The following is a 15,551-nucleotide window of genomic DNA, read 5'->3' on the forward strand; positions in this document are numbered from 1 at the left end:
CATCATGCGGCCCCGACAGTCGATACACCCCCTCTGCAACGTCATAGAGTGGGGCTAAGTCAAAAGAAGTGCGTGAAAGCAATAGTGGCAATGCTATTTCAAACGATTTGGTGACCGATAGTAGGTGGTGCAAGCGACCCTGACTACGTAACTCCATGTGAGAGTGAGGATGCAGCCATGGCCGACCTTCATGAGTTCGGCCTGGGGCTGAGAATTTCAGTATTCTGCAGAATAAATGGCCGCGCGGGCCTGTCAAGAGTGAGAACTGCCGCGTTTGCGATTGATGAAGCTTCAGCTATTGCAGATGGGGCTGATATAATATTATTATCAGATCTCTGGAGAGCAGAGTCGTCAAAATGTAGAAGAGTAATGCGAGGGCTCTGAATGGTGTTCAATGCTGACTCGCTTGGACTCCAGCGGCCTGCCGCATAGCGATTTTTGGTGCAAACTAGCACTTGGCGTATTTCGGACTGTGCTCGATTGACGAACAGTGCAGGCTTTTTGAACCACTGGCATGACTTTTCTATTCAAGGCTCACAACATTACGGCATCTGAAAGCTTTAGGTCCGGGAACTGTTCGCTGTTTTATCACTTGTCACGGTTGTGGACGCATCGTCGTAGCATAAATAAGGCTCGACTATTCCATGCGGAACACATCAAGATTTGTCGAGCTGAAAATTACAGGGAACGTAGTGTTTGTAACGCCGAGTCAAATGGTCTTGGTCCGAAGAAGCTGCGACAAACGGGTCCCCAATCGAACGCGTTGCGAACCTTTTGTACACATATAGGTGGTGCGGCTTTCTTGCCGAGTACCTCAATGGCAGTCTCCACAATGACCCTGTTGAACGTGACAGTATGGTACAAGGCATTCACAATTGCTTGAAATGTGGCCTCTTCCTGCACTGCTCCTGCAGCTGAGGTCGGCATCTTCGTCAGAGTTTGAAGCAGACTCACTCCCAATAGCACTTGACAAAAGGCTGAAGAAGACTCGTTCAATTGAGGATATTTATTTTTCAAGCGATCCAAGTCTCCAGGTAGCAGGTGATTGTGGCTACCTAGCAACTTGAGGTATGCTGTCACGTCTTTCCTTTCTCACCATGAAGATAATTGTATGGGTTAGAGAAGACATTGGTATTGGGGCAGACATTGGTATCAAGGAAATGCAGTGTGCAGGCTTACTGCACAAGGTCTTCTTGCCAAAGAAAACGGTTTGTGAAAACTCGGAACAGCAACGGCATCAGACAACTGGCTTTCGCAACAGCAAGCAAAGAACAACCAGCAGCAGCATCCCTATGGACCCATAAGCAACTAAAGCATGTGCCACAGCTAGCCAGGGTCAGCCACACCTGCAACAGCATTCTACTCGTAACAGCGGCCATACTGCCAGTGCATATGAAGCACAATCATTATACGCAGAATCAGCAGCAGTAGCATTTGTAGGAATGACGGTTTGACGTATGGCATTAACAGAACAGCATGGTGGGTGGGTGGGCAACTTTCTGTCTGGCAAGAAGAAAAATAATGTGTTATTATTCGTTGGCTGAGCGTAGCGAATGAAACGAAAAATGTATTTTTTGCCAGCATTTTCATCATAGTTACGGCACCAGGATTGCGTTAGCTGGTTTTTTGTCAGTGTTCTCAAACTTTTCTCTTCATTGTGGTCTTTCTCTTTTCGTTGTAGTTTCCCACACGCCCTCATGTTTATTCTCACTTCGGGATAGGTTCTGCAGGCTACGTTTTGTTCATTTATCTTATGGGGTTATTCTAACCGGTTTTTCCTCAGGGTTGTGCCTCCGCCGGGGCTGAAGAAGACTCGTTCAATTCAGGATATTTATTTTTCAAGCGATCCAAGTCTCCAGGTAGCAGGTCATGGTGGTTACATAGAAACTTGAAGTACGCCGTTATGTCATACCTTTCTCACCATGATGATAATTGCATGGGTTAAGTAAGACATTGGTATCGGGGCAGCCATTGGTATCAAGGAAATCATGAAACACTAGTGCAAGGGTAGGGTTTCCTGCTTCGAGTCCTGGCGATGCCAGTGAGCTCTCTGAAGCATTGTATTATGACGTTGTCATGATTGTTGCGGTTTTCTTTTTTCGTTCTTTGTATTCATTTTGTCACATGACCAGAAATGCTCTCCAGTGTTGATAATGATCAAACGGAACCCGTCAAGTTCACAGCAGTCAGAGCAGACCCACCTGTGACCATGCCAACAAAGGAAGAAACAAAAGCAGCAGCTGCGTCAGCAGGATATGCAGTGTCTCCATCCAGCCTTACTGCAACAAATCCATGGCCACTTGGACAGCAGTTAGAACAACTGGAACTAGGAACAACCGAAACCGAATCAACTATGCCAGCACTTCGTACTTATTCAGGTGAGTTTTGTCTAGTTGACATTCTAAGGGGTACCTCGTGATGAGCTAGGTTGGCTATAGCAATAGCTGCTGCATGTCATACTGTACGGATAGTAAGACCGTCTACAGGTCACCCCAGCCACTCGTACAGGTTCCTTCATCCCGTTTCATCAGCTTTATGGTGAATGAGAAGTAGACTTGAATGATTTCCCAATTGGTATGCACTGAGGTGTCATGGCACGAGCCATTCATCATGTCAGCATTCTTAATCAATGGAATTTTGATGTATGAGTGTTTTCACGCTCATGCATATGCATGCACCCTGAAATCACATTATTCTGTTTGTGGATGCGGTTTCTCCTCTTCTTGCCCCGCCCTTCTTTCCGTTCGCTTTTATATTCAACCTCCTCCTCATATCCACTGGCGTGGAGCGCCTCATTGTAGAGAGGGGCGGACAGATTAAACCATCAGCGCAACATCACATGGTTCAACTCTGTTGGGTTCAAGCTTGACTACCCCAAAAATGGGGTAGTATATATTTATTCCCGTAGCTATGCAGAAGACTTTACTTCAGTAACGTCTGGCGCTAGCCAGGGTCCACACAGCTTTAATGCGGTATTTGTGTGTTTGTTTGTTTGTGTGTTTGTGTCACGCCTGGAGCTATCCCGTATCTGTCCCGTATCTGTCCCGTATCTGTCCCGTATCTGTCCCGTATCTGTCCCGTATCTGTCCCGTATCTGTCCCGTATCTGTCCCGTATCTGTCCCGTATGTCCCGTATCTGTCCCGTATCTGTCCCGTATCTGTCCCGTATCTGTCCCGTATCTGTCCCGTATCTGTCCCGTATCTGTCCCGTATCTGCCCCGTATCTGTCCCGTATCTGTCCCGTATCTGTCCCGTATCTGTGACTACAAAGGCTCTGCAGGACTGTACATACCAGCTGGCCACAATATTTGCTGGCTCTCGTATCTGTCCCGTACGGTTCCATCAAACACAGCTAGCTGGCCGCAAACAGCTGGCCACAATATTCGTCGTATTATGTATACGACTCCCTGATGTATAGGGAGATTTGGAAAGAAATAGGGAGACAAGGAGGAAATGAAATTAGAATGGACGTTAGTTGCCGAATAGGTGATAGGATGCGTCAGCAATAACATACTTTGGAAAAGAGATCCCGTCGTCTCCAAAATAAGCGAGAACGGGCGATTCAGCGCCGGTCACAGGAAACGTCGGAAGAGAGATCCCGTCGACTCCAGAACGCCCGTGATCGGCAGAGTCAGCGCCGGTCCCAGGAAACGTCAGGACAGACATCCCGTCGACTCCAAAATAGTTATTTTCTCTAATTTCGTCCACTTTTGGTTTGCTCCTTCTTTTCTTTTTCAAAACTCCAATCGGCCAAAGTTTAATGACGGTGAAAAGTTTCGTTTCGAGATCGGCCAAAGTTTCTGATCAGCCAAAATTTGTTGATTTACAGTATAAGGAGATAAAAAGAAAAGAAGGAGCAAACCAAAAGTGGATGAAATTAGAGAAAAATAACAATCCGCAGTAAATTCTGCAAATACTTTTGCCTAGCAATTCTAACAACATGAGACCTCCCAGCCCACAGTCATGTCAATGTGGCACGGCTTGCTGACCTGGTTGGCCTGCGGTGTTAGCCCGCTGGGGACAGAACTTGACATAATGACACGGCTGCCCACACTGGAGGCACACCCCTGAACAGAAATCGCTCATTGGCGCATGCATAGGTAAAGGTGGGTGGCTAAGCGGCATCACAGCCCCCTGCATGGTAATTGGTTTGGTTTGGCATGTTTGGGCCCTGCACCACCCCGGCTACCTTCTTCTTTGACCCTTCAGGCTGGATCGCAGCCTGCAAACGTTTCTGCTTTTTGGCTCCCCCAACTAATGCCATAAGCTGATCGCCTTCCTGGAAGGACGTTGCCACCTGATGGCCATGCTTCTCTGCAATCACAAGCCACTCTTGCCTCTCCTTCAGCAGCCTCTCACCTATTTTTCGCTACCATCCTTCTCCTGGTCTTGGATTTTGCCGACCACACATCGTGCAGCAGATCCAGGAGCTCGGCATTCAGCTCAAATTGTTTGGCGTAGCTTGTCGTTTTCCAGCTTTCCAGCTCACGACGTCGCCGGGACCTTGCTTTCCGCTTTGGCGACCTCGACCGGGATCGTGACGAATCCGAGAAGGGAGATCGTGACGATGATGATGATGACGACCCTGACTCTGCTGAATCCCTTGGTCTTTTCCTTTTCAGGGACCTGCCACGGGCTGTCAGCTCGCCGACACTCCTTTTCAGGATCCGGATTTTCATCCCCAGCAGCTCCCTCTCCGCCATGAGCTGGGAATGCTGCATTCTATTTATAGGTGACACCGGAGCCTGCGTTTCAACTTCGCGGGGACTTGCTCTTCGACTGCAGTCTCGTATTACGACGAGGTGTTACTAACTATGTCGGAGCTGGGGAACTCGAACACAGACAAGTCACGGGTACCTCTCCTCCTACCACTTCCTCTGCCTCTGCCAGAGGCCAACTGCACGGCGCTTGCAGCACCGCCACGTCGACCCGGGTATCCATTCTGTTTCTGACAATTATTACAAAAGAATCGAAATTTTTGGCCGAGACTGGCAACTTTCTGTCGGGCAAGAAAAGAAAAAATGAACAGCGCTCTGCACCAGCACGCTTTTTCAGCGGCCGCTGTGCCCTCGCACTCATCAATGACAACGTGCAAAAATCTACAAAGAACATTAGTTTGAAGCAGACACAGTCCCAATAGCACTTGACAGAACGCTGAAGAAGACTCGTTCAATTCAGGATATATATTTTTCAAGCGATCCAAGTCTCCAGGTAGCAGGTGATGGTGGCTACCTAGAAAGTTGAAGTACACCGTTATGTCTTTCCTTTCTCACCATGAAGATAATTGTATGGGTTAAGTAAGACATTGGTATCGGGGCAGCCATTGGTATCAAGGAAATCATGAAACACTAGTGCAAAGGTAGGGTTCCCTGCTTCGAGTCCTGGCGATGCCAGGGAGCTCTCTGAAGCATTGTATTATGACGTTGTCATGATTGTTGCGGTTTTCTTTCTTCGTTCTTCGTATTCATTTTGTCACATGACCAGAAATGCTCTCCAGTATTGATATTGAGCAAACGGAACCCGTCAAGTTCACAGCAGTCAGAGCCACAAAGCTGGAACCAGGAACACCCGAAGCCAAATCAACTATGCCAGCACTTCGTACTTATTTAGGTGAGTTTTGCCTAGTTGACATTCGAAGGGGTGCCTCGGGATGAGTTATGTTGGCTATAGCAATAGCTGCTTAATGTCATACTGTACCAGGGCGCGAAATAAAGGTCGGACATCGGACAATTTCCGACCGTTTACGGTCAGTTTTTGGATGTTTTGTACACATCCGGACAAAGTGTCCGCGCACTTTTTTGCAAAGAACAAAAAGAAAAGGCACGTCAATCCTTTTTCTCATACTTCCTCCGCGTCATCGAAATTGTCGCAGTTTGACTAGTGACTTGTCACTTGTTACTGACAACTCCATAGGCTAAGCCATTCAAACCTTATTACACAGTATGATAGTCTGAAGACTAGAGTAGCGTCCCAGGACAGTTGGACTGAGAGTTTTCATGCAGAGATGAAGTCCTCGTCGTCGCTGATGTCAATGGACGCAAAAATATCGTTCCGAAATATTTCAAGGAAGGTTGAAAGTAACGTAGTTGGTCGCGCCTCATCTCAAGCGCTTTGACTTTCTCCACAGGACAAGAGCTGCTATGCTTGTCGTCTGCTAGCTCTGGATGATTTCTACTTCACCACCAACGAAGCCTAAGAAGAATACACGATCGTTGCGAGGTCGGTTGATTACCGTCGGCGGAATCACCTCGATCTTGAAATGAACTTTTTTTAGCCGTGGCATGCCCATTTATTTTAGCTGTGTGGTAACAGCTCATGCAGGTAAGTGTACTATCACGTCCAGCGCAACGTCTTTTTCACCATCACTGGTATACCATGGTACGGCACCTGCGCGTGCATCACTAGCACTACTTGTAGAGTCTACACGGCTCTTGCAGGTACAATAATGTACTGAGTGTCTCAGCCAGAGCGACAAATTTTATCGCTGTTGGAGGCATTTAGTTTGCTGACCCCTCGATGTTTCTCCAAGCGCTGCCACTTGTTCCACGAAGTCATTCTAGCCCCAGCTAAGGTAAAACAGTGATGAGGCTTGAGTGAATGGCCATAAGCACGAGAAATGTGCAGGCTGCAACAGCTGACTGATCTCAGCGAGTCGAAATTACCATCGCAGCGACATCAGGGAAGAAATTGCGTCTAGTTCAAAAATTCTAGCTTCCAATAACAGAAAATAGAACTTTGAACTTTGCCGTCACCCTATACTGATGATTATCGCCTATGTCCGATTCCTTGCCTCTGGTACGAGTGCTGGTGAGTAAATACCCCATTTTATATCAAAAGTCAAACTGCGACAATTTCGATGACGCGGAGGAAGTAGTCATTAGTGATGTCGTCTGGCAAGAGAAAGCCAAGCACCGCTGATGCGGGTGCTCCTCTTGGAAAGAAGCCTAGAGGAGTGAAGACGACCACTATATACCGTGATAGGGAGCTTTCAACTTCTGTTTGGCTGAGCTATGAGTGTGAGCGCAGTCCCTCAGATCATAGCGTTGTAGAACATTTGAAGTGTGAGATTTGCTCTCGTTTTGTTGATAAAATTCGCAGCAGCAAGAATGTTTCTGGCTCCTTCGTCGTTGGCTCAAGGAACCTGAAAACACCAGCCTTCAAAGATCATGCTGCTTCTGAAATGCATCGCCATGCCATGGCATTGTTTGACAAGGAGCAGTCAAGTGGAAACCCAATAGATTATGCGCCAATAGCTCGAGCCTTGTGCAAACTTGACGACGCAGCAGCAGCCAAGGTCGGACTCTTTTCACGTCGGGATACCAATTCGATGGTATTAATTCTACACTGAACATTGTGTAATTTGATGTGAAAATTTGCATGTCCGGCCATTTTTGCAACTGGTAGGACAATGTGTCAGAGCACATTTTAATCCTTAGTGCGTGCCCTGCTGTACGGATAGTAAGACCGTCTACAGGTCACCCCAGCCACCCGTACAGGTTCCTTCGTCCCGTTTCATCAGCTTTATGGTGAATGAGAAATAGACTTGAATGATTTCCCAATTGGTATGCACTGAGGTGTCATGGCACCAGCCATTCATCATGTCAGCATTCTTAATCAATGAAATTTGATGTATGAGTGTTTTCACGCTCATGCAGATGCATGCACCCTGAAATCACATATTCCGTTTGTGGATGCGGTTTCTCCTCTTCTTGCCCGCCCTTCTTTCCGTTCGCCTCTATTTTCAACCTCCTCCTCATATCCACTGGCGTGGAGCGCCTCATTTTAGAGAGGGGCGGCCAGATTAAACCATCAGCGCAACATCACGTGGTTGAACCCTTCGTTCAGCAAAAACGTACACACAAATGTGAAGGGAAAATTCCTATGTCTCATTGATAAACACTTCCCGAAAGGCTCACCACTGAACAAAGTAATCAACAGGAACACAGTAAAGGTCAGTTATAGCTGAATGCAAAACGTCCGAAGCATTATCAATGCCAACAACAAACACATTCTCACAGCAACTACAAATCAGCGACAACACCCTTCCAAGACTGTAACTGTCGAAGGGCCACACAGTGCCCCTTGATGGTGGTTGCCTGTACTGAGGTGCGGTGAGCCCGTAAGTGGGATCATTTGCAAGTCCACCCATAGTTGGGGATTTCAGGGGTATCGGCCGTTGGGCGGTTCAACAGCCAGTTGAGTCCTCTTTCCAAGATTCCTTTAGAGTTCCTCTCTCCCCTCTACCGGGGAGACCCACGTGATCAATATTGGCAGTGAGCAAGCACAGTACAGTTCAGTGTGTGTGTGTGTTTGTGTGGTACATTGTGCATCCTACAATTCACTGTGACGTCAATGTACACTCCATGATGTGTGCACCAATGGTCTGTGTGCTGCACGTATTTCCACCACTGAAAATATATAAAAAACCAAGTACTATGAGAGAAAGAATTATATGAGCGGAAAGCAAGAAAATTCTCCATCACATCGACCTTTCAATGGAAGAAAGAGATTCACATGTCAATCTGATATCGGAGTCGAAAGATTCCAAACCCGAACTCAAAAGACACACCATGACGGGAGCGTCTTTCCACTTTCGAAACATATCGTGTTCTCCGAGGTCGTCACCTCCTCGTGACGTGACCTTTGACCTTGTTTGAGACAGAACGTGTTCTCAAAGGTCATCGTGGCATGATCTTTGACCTTGCTGTGAAGTAATCTCTAAAAAAAATTGGTGTGTAGGAGAAGAGACCATCAACTGGGCTGGTATTTGTGAAACTCCTATTATGGTACCATCAACCGACGGATTTGATGGCTTTCCACGCTTTCATTATCTTTCAAACGAGTTACTGGTGGTGGTCATCGGAAAGGAACACCGATGGTGTTAGCATATGTAGAGGCAAGACTTGTTCAAGCATGAGATCTTCCTGTCGAAATACCGATAAAAAAAACTCCAATAGAGGAGATTATTGCTGACAAATGCAATCTAAATCTGTAGAATCATTCTGCAGATTAGATTGGATTTGTCAGCAATGATGGTAGATTTCCTCTATGACTCGCATCTCGTTAAGGACACTTACAACTTGTCAACAAGCAACTGTCAGATGTTTGCCGCTGCTCTGTTCAACAAACATTCAGCTACCCAATACATCGATCACATCAGACTTCATCATGTGTGTGCATGACTCTGAAAATACGTGAGTGTCGAGTGCTCAATCCCTTCCGCGCAAACATTAAACACAGATATGTTTATATTTAAATTTATCTTGACTAGTTTGAGGGAAAGACACAAACGGAAAAAAGACTGAAGAACAAATTGACTGTCATATTTATTTAATTCATTGATAGAAGCTCTTCGATCATGCGCGCAAATCGATTCACGTATCGATTCATGAATCGATTCGTGCTATTAACCCTTTGAGCACGCGTGACGTTCTGACACGTCATGACCACTGCCACTGTGACACGCGTGACGTTCTAGAACGTCACGAGTCTGTACGGTACTACATCGATTATGCTGTTCTTCCGTGGCGTCGATCTAAGCTGTACCGCTGCACAGTGGACTCCTAGTATGTACGAGTACAGTATAAAAAAAACTGCGAGTCGCTCCGTAAGTTTGAACTGGAGTTACATGCGCGTGCATACATTTCAAAAAATTGAAATTTGGCCGATCTGTAGAGATGGCTCGTCGTAGGTTTGCCGCGGAAGAGGCCCTCCAGGAGGTTTTCATGGACCCTGACAGCGATGTCGAGCCGTGGTCAGGGGATGATAGCTTCGATTCTGGCGACGGGAGTGACGAGGAGTCGCTCCCGGATCTCGTATCGATACCTGGTTCGCCTGACGATATTGGTGTGACGCACGGCGACGAGCGCGATCAACACGACGTAGGTGACGGCGCTGCCAGTGCCGCGAGCGGGGAGATTGAGAGCGACGAGGACCTTTCATGCAAGAGCCATGTCCTTGCCACCGAGAATCTGAGCGCCCATGACGATGGTTCTGAAGGTAAGAATAAATTTGACGACTTGGAGAATAAATATTTGCAATGTGAAAATTTGAAAATTTGAAATTATCACGACTTGATGTGCAATGCGTGTACTGGCTACAGACTATACTATGGTATATTTAGGTATCTCTTTACATATGTGCCACACATGTAGGTATTTGGAAAAAAGAAGATAACACACCTCTGCTACCTCAGTTCACTGGTACACCTGGCATGCAAGTGGAAATGCCTGACGATGCGACTCCATACGAGTATGTGCGCTTGTACTTCACCGATGCTATGTGGAGTCTACTTGTTGACGAGACCAATCGCTTTGCCCGACGGTACATAGACGCTAATCTGGAAACCCTGGCACCGCGCGCCCTTGCTCGGAGCTGGAAGCCGGTGACCATGTCCGAAATGAAGATCTTCCTGGCGCTCTATCTGACGACAGGCATTCTCTGGAAGCCAGCACTGGACCAGTACTGGAGTAAGGATGCACTGATTTCCACGCCATCGTTCTCGGCTGCCATGAAGCGGGACAGATTCATGAGTATCCTCATGTTTCTGCATTTCTCGGACAACGCTGCACCGGACGAAGCTGACAAGCTACGGAAAATTCGCCGCCTGTTAGATCTGTTTATCGATCGTTTTCAGGCAGTGTACACGCCACGCAAAACCATCTGCATCGACGAGGAATTGGTGGCGTGGAAGGGCCGACTGAGCTTTCGCCAATTTATTCCATCTAAGCGTGCTCGATTTGGTATCAAGATTTTTGCCCTGTGCGAGGATTCTGGATATATGTATAACTTCATTGTGTACGTCGGCAAAGATAATGTCAATCTCAGCCCGGACATGGTGAAGCAGCTGGGAGCATCGGGCGCTGTCGTCGCGAAGCTGATGATTCCACTTGAGAATCAGGGACACCACCTGTATGTGGACAATTGGTATTCCAGCCTGCCACTCGCCAAGTACCTCAGTCAGCACCAGACCGGTGTATGCGGCACCATCCGCAAAAACCGGGTTGGTTTGCCGAAGCGACTGACTGGCTATAAGCAGCTGAAGAAATCAGAATACACTTACCGTAGCTCGCAAGGAGCGCTTGTCGTAAAGCTTCAGGACACAAAGGAAGTCATGTTCCTCTCCACTTTGCACCGTGCCAATGCTGTGCCAACTGGCAAGCGTGATCGAGAAGGAAAGGCTGTCAAGAAGCTACAGGTAGTCCATGACTACAACCGGTACATGGGTGGTGTGGACCGGAACGACGCCATGCTCTCAAACTACACTGCTGCACGCAAATCCACCAAGTGGTACAAAAAGCTCGGCACACATATCCTGGAGGAAGGGCTACTGAACGCGTTCATCTTGTACCAGAAAGCTGGCGGCAAGCGAAAACACTATGATTTTATTCGAATTGCGATGAGTGAGCTGTTGGCCGAAGGTGTCAAGGGACGACATCTAGATGCAGCAGCACCAACAGCGGCAGCGCCAACAGCGGCAGCAGCAGCACCTGCAGCAGCAGCGCCAACAGCGGCAGCAGCAGCAGCAGCACCTGCAGCAGCAGAAGCACCAGCAGCAGTACCAACAGCAACAGCATCCGGACCAGCTCCAGCTGAGCCAACGGAACCTCATCCGGCAGCAGCGACAGCAGCAGCAGTAGTTGAACCGCTACCAGCAGCGGCAGAGATTGCGGAGCCAGCCCAAGTATGCCCAGCTGCCCCAGGACGCCATCCTGATGTTGTTGCAGCAGCACCGACTCGCACACAGACTCACCACCAAAGCCCAAGCAGGTTGACTGGACGTCACCATCCAGCATTTGTCCCACCAACACCCAAGAAGGAAAAGCCGCTGAAGCGGTGCGTCGTTTGCTGGGCGAGAGGCAGGCGCAGGGAGAGCCGCGAGTGCTGCATGTCATGTCCGGGGCAGCCAGGCCTGTGTTCAGTGCCTTGCTTTGGAATCTACCACACCGAGTATGACTATGGCCAAATTTGATGGTGCTGGAGCAAAGGAGCACAGCAGTTCACTGTTATCATGTACATACTGTATATATTGTAAATATAACGCCAAATTAGCGTAAAACTACCTTTCTGAAAACGGTCATAACTTTTGTAATTTTTGTTGTATTTCCAAAACAAAAACAGTTCTGTGCTCAGGATACATGAAAGAATCGTTTGAAATCAAGTTTGCTCACATAGAGTGAATTTAAAATTTTGTCATTTTTGTACTGCGTGGCAGAGGTTTTCAATGGGCCCGGACTCAAAAGGTTAACATCACCCCACAACTCCTGGGTTATGAGACAGTTCACAGAATCCAATTTCACCGTGTGACGTTTCACAGATTCCCAACTCACAGAATGACACTTCACAGAGTGCCAGTCTCACAGAATGCACTATTCACCGACACCCAATCCAACGAAAACCCAGTTCACAGACTGACTTGTTCACAGACAGCCCATTTCGCCGAGAGTGGACAAAAGTGGGAAAATGCGGCTTGATCCTCGGCAGGACGGGTAAGTTTCAGCGTGGCAATACACTGCTGCTTCTTTCATCTCACCCAGAACATTTATCGTCGTGTCGCCGACAGCAAAAACTTACAGCACGTGGTGCAGTGTCCCAGTTGTTCGTTTGCAGCCCGGTTCTAACGAGCAGCGGAGTAATAATAAAAGCACTCCCTGGCAGAAACTTACTGCGCGTATGCAACTGATCAGCATAATCATAGCAGATTTTCGGATTGCGCCCACGCTATCCCCAGTTGTATGTAGTACAAAAGTACCTGAGACACATGATGTGAGTTTTCGCCGTCGGAGACCTCATCAATGTATTGACATTATGTCTGAATACATAGAGGATTAGTCACTCATTCAACTGTAGTCCCTTTATCAACCAGTATGAGTAGCTCCAGATGTAGCACACCAATCCGTTGGTCGACAACTGACACGCCGTTTATCCCACCGGTTGATGAGGAGGACCTGCCCTCACACCAACCCCAGCAGCCACAATACAGGAATGTATTCCATTTATTCCGTGTGTCATCAGAGCGGCAGATTGGGATCAGGCAAATACAGTGCTTCACACCGAGCCACGGGTTGGAGGAAATTCTTGACGATGGATTGGCTAGTTGTCAAGATATGACACCAAGCGCCATTGGAGAGTTTCTGATTCGAATAAGTAACGGCAAGTTTAGTGCTGGTCAATGTCCAATTCTCCTACCACAAGATGTTGATGTAACCGACTTCGGTGATCGCAGCGAAGCCTATGATTCCGTGCTATTGCATCTCATGCTGGAACCCAAGGAGAATTACGTCCGGGCCACCCAGTATGTTGATGAGAGAATTACAACACACATCCAGAACGTATTTCAAGAAACAGAAGAAATTGACGTGCCTGAATTTATGAGAATCATCAACATGATCAACGTCAGCATTAATTTTGCATTCGTTTGTCGGATATAAAACTCGTGGAGTCGCCCCCGATGAAACTGAAGGCCGTGGCCATGAGCATCACGAAGGTCAACGTCGAGATGAACACCATCAATGTGGCCGCAGATGGCACCTTCAAATTGCGTGATCGCAGCTTTCGTGACGAGTCGGAGACCAAACGCACGCGTCATGAGGCCGACTATGATGATTTGAACCCTGTCGTCACCATTGCAATGTAGAAGAGGAAGGTAGTGTGCATGTAACATTTTTAGGTCAGAGTAACTCTGCTTACTTATAATTATGGAACCATTAGTGTAAATCAGAGCGTCCGATAACTTCACCTCGTACTGTGTGTCACGGAAGAGGTCATGGGTTAATCCATCCTCACACGTACATTGTATTCGAAGAGTAAACTTTGTAGCCTCTCATCTGATACCAGCTTGACTACCCCACTCTTGGGTTGTTGTGTATATTTTAATTCGCTAACCAAACGGGCAGATCTGCTCAATGAAAAGGTGGCGAATGCAGATAGAAAGCAGTAATAAATGAAATTGGGGAGGGATGTAATAAGGATAGAGGTGGAGAGAAGCTAAGCCAGCTGATCATCAAACAGGACGTTTGGTACACTAGGTACTAAGGGTGTGCGGGATCATGCTGGCGTGGAACTGGCGGAGCGTGGAGATGGCACATATATTGCTGGGTAAGGTGTTCCACAGCTGGGCGCCCCGGAGCGTTGTATTATGACTGTAACAGATTCACTGTTACTACTAACACTAGGAATAGGATACACTTATCACCTGCTATTATCACGCTGCTGCTGTTAGGTGTTATGTCCATCATTGCTTGTTCATGTATATAAGAATGCATTATGGCAAGGATCATTGCTTATTCCAAGAATGACTACTGAAGTTAGTTGGACTGTTACACTGGTAGTAAGAGGATGGTTTTTCTTTTCGTCATGTTCGGGCTATGCGCAGTGGCCGCATTAGTCGCCTACGGTATATTCGAGATTCAGAAGCGTCTGAATCACCTTATCTCACTCGGTCAGTGCGATGGATCAGATCAAACGCCAAGACGTGCTCAAGCTCCCAGCGGAGAGAGGCCACGCATGCGCCATGTTAAGTCTCCGCCTGTGTTTCGTGGAGATACAAGAGAGTTCAAGGAGTGGGCCTTCGCCATCGAACTCGCCATGAAGTCCCTGCAGCTGGACAACGCGGAGGAGCGCTTGAGCTACGCGGCGAGTTTTCTGGAGGGCAACGCTCGTCTTTGGTTTATCGCCTCTCAGGAGGCAAACACGCTGTTTTCCGACTGGCCAGACCTGAAGAGCAAGCTGGGAGAAGTGTACGGCCCGGTTTATGACAGGGAACAGGCGCGCATCGACTTATTCGCTCTTCACCAAGATGAGACTCTTGACGAATACATCAACAAATTTTCGCGGCTTAGCTTACAAGTTCCCGAGCTTGATGACCACTCCAGAGCTATCTTGTTCACGCGTGGGCTGGCTCAGGGCCTAAGCGGTGAGGTACTTAGGGAGCATCCGCAACATTTGGCCCAAGCCATACGAGCTGCGGTCTCAGCAGACCAATCGATGCGGCTAGCCCAAGCAAGCTACGCCAAGGCAGTGCGCGCACCAGGGCATCAGAGGCGCCAGCCTGGACCCTGGTCAAGCCAACCAACACCATCCGGTGGGAGAGAAACCAGGGAGCCAGAGGGTCGTTCAAGGCTGTGTTTCACCTGCAGGAAACCCGGCCATATTGCCAGATTCTGTCCAGAAGGAGGGAGGAACGCCACAAGCAAGCCTTCTTTAAACGATGGACGCCAGTAAGGAAGGGAGTGCGACTACTGGCGAACACGAGAGCACCCAGGAATAGGCCACGAATCAAAGTTCAGAACAAATTCAGCCCCTTAGCAAATGAGGAACCACGCCTCGAGGAGACCGAAATTCAAGCCTCGCCTGTCAAGCATTCGTCACCTCATACTGTTGGCCGGCCTAATGAAGTAACCGCCAGCACAGGGAGCATTTCCGCCGACAACGAACACGACCTAATGCGCGTCCAGGGCAAGATAAATGGACGTCGCGTTACCATGCTACTGGATTCTGGGTCAACCCACGACTTCATTTCAACTGACCTTGTCAAGAAGCACAACATCTCC

The 15,551-nt window shown here is 48.0% G+C and overlaps 2 protein-coding genes across 2 annotated transcripts in view; both read left to right on the forward strand.

Annotated features, from left to right (window-relative positions):
- Positions 1-15,551, forward strand: part of LOC135818514 (mucin-3B-like) — a 38,576-nt gene that overhangs the window by 13,882 nt on the left and 9,143 nt on the right. Inside the window, exons 3-4 of the mRNA XM_065331941.1 lie at positions 2,133-2,378; positions 5,485-5,610. Coding sequence (XP_065188013.1) covers positions 2,133-2,378; positions 5,485-5,610 — 372 coding nt within the window. The remainder of the gene's footprint in view (positions 1-2,132; positions 2,379-5,484; positions 5,611-15,551) is intronic.
- Positions 9,425-12,224, forward strand: LOC135815271 (piggyBac transposable element-derived protein 4-like). The gene is made up of 2 exons (XM_065328549.1): positions 9,425-9,999; positions 10,155-12,224. Exons 1-2 carry the CDS (start codon positions 9,678-9,680, stop codon positions 11,969-11,971), a joined length of 2,139 nt encoding a protein of 712 aa, XP_065184621.1. The 5' UTR covers positions 9,425-9,677; the 3' UTR covers positions 11,972-12,224.

This window comes from Sycon ciliatum, chromosome 1 (genome assembly GCF_964019385.1).
Source record: "Sycon ciliatum chromosome 1, ocSycCili1.1, whole genome shotgun sequence".
Taxonomy (NCBI): Eukaryota; Metazoa; Porifera; class Calcarea; order Leucosolenida; family Sycettidae; genus Sycon; species Sycon ciliatum.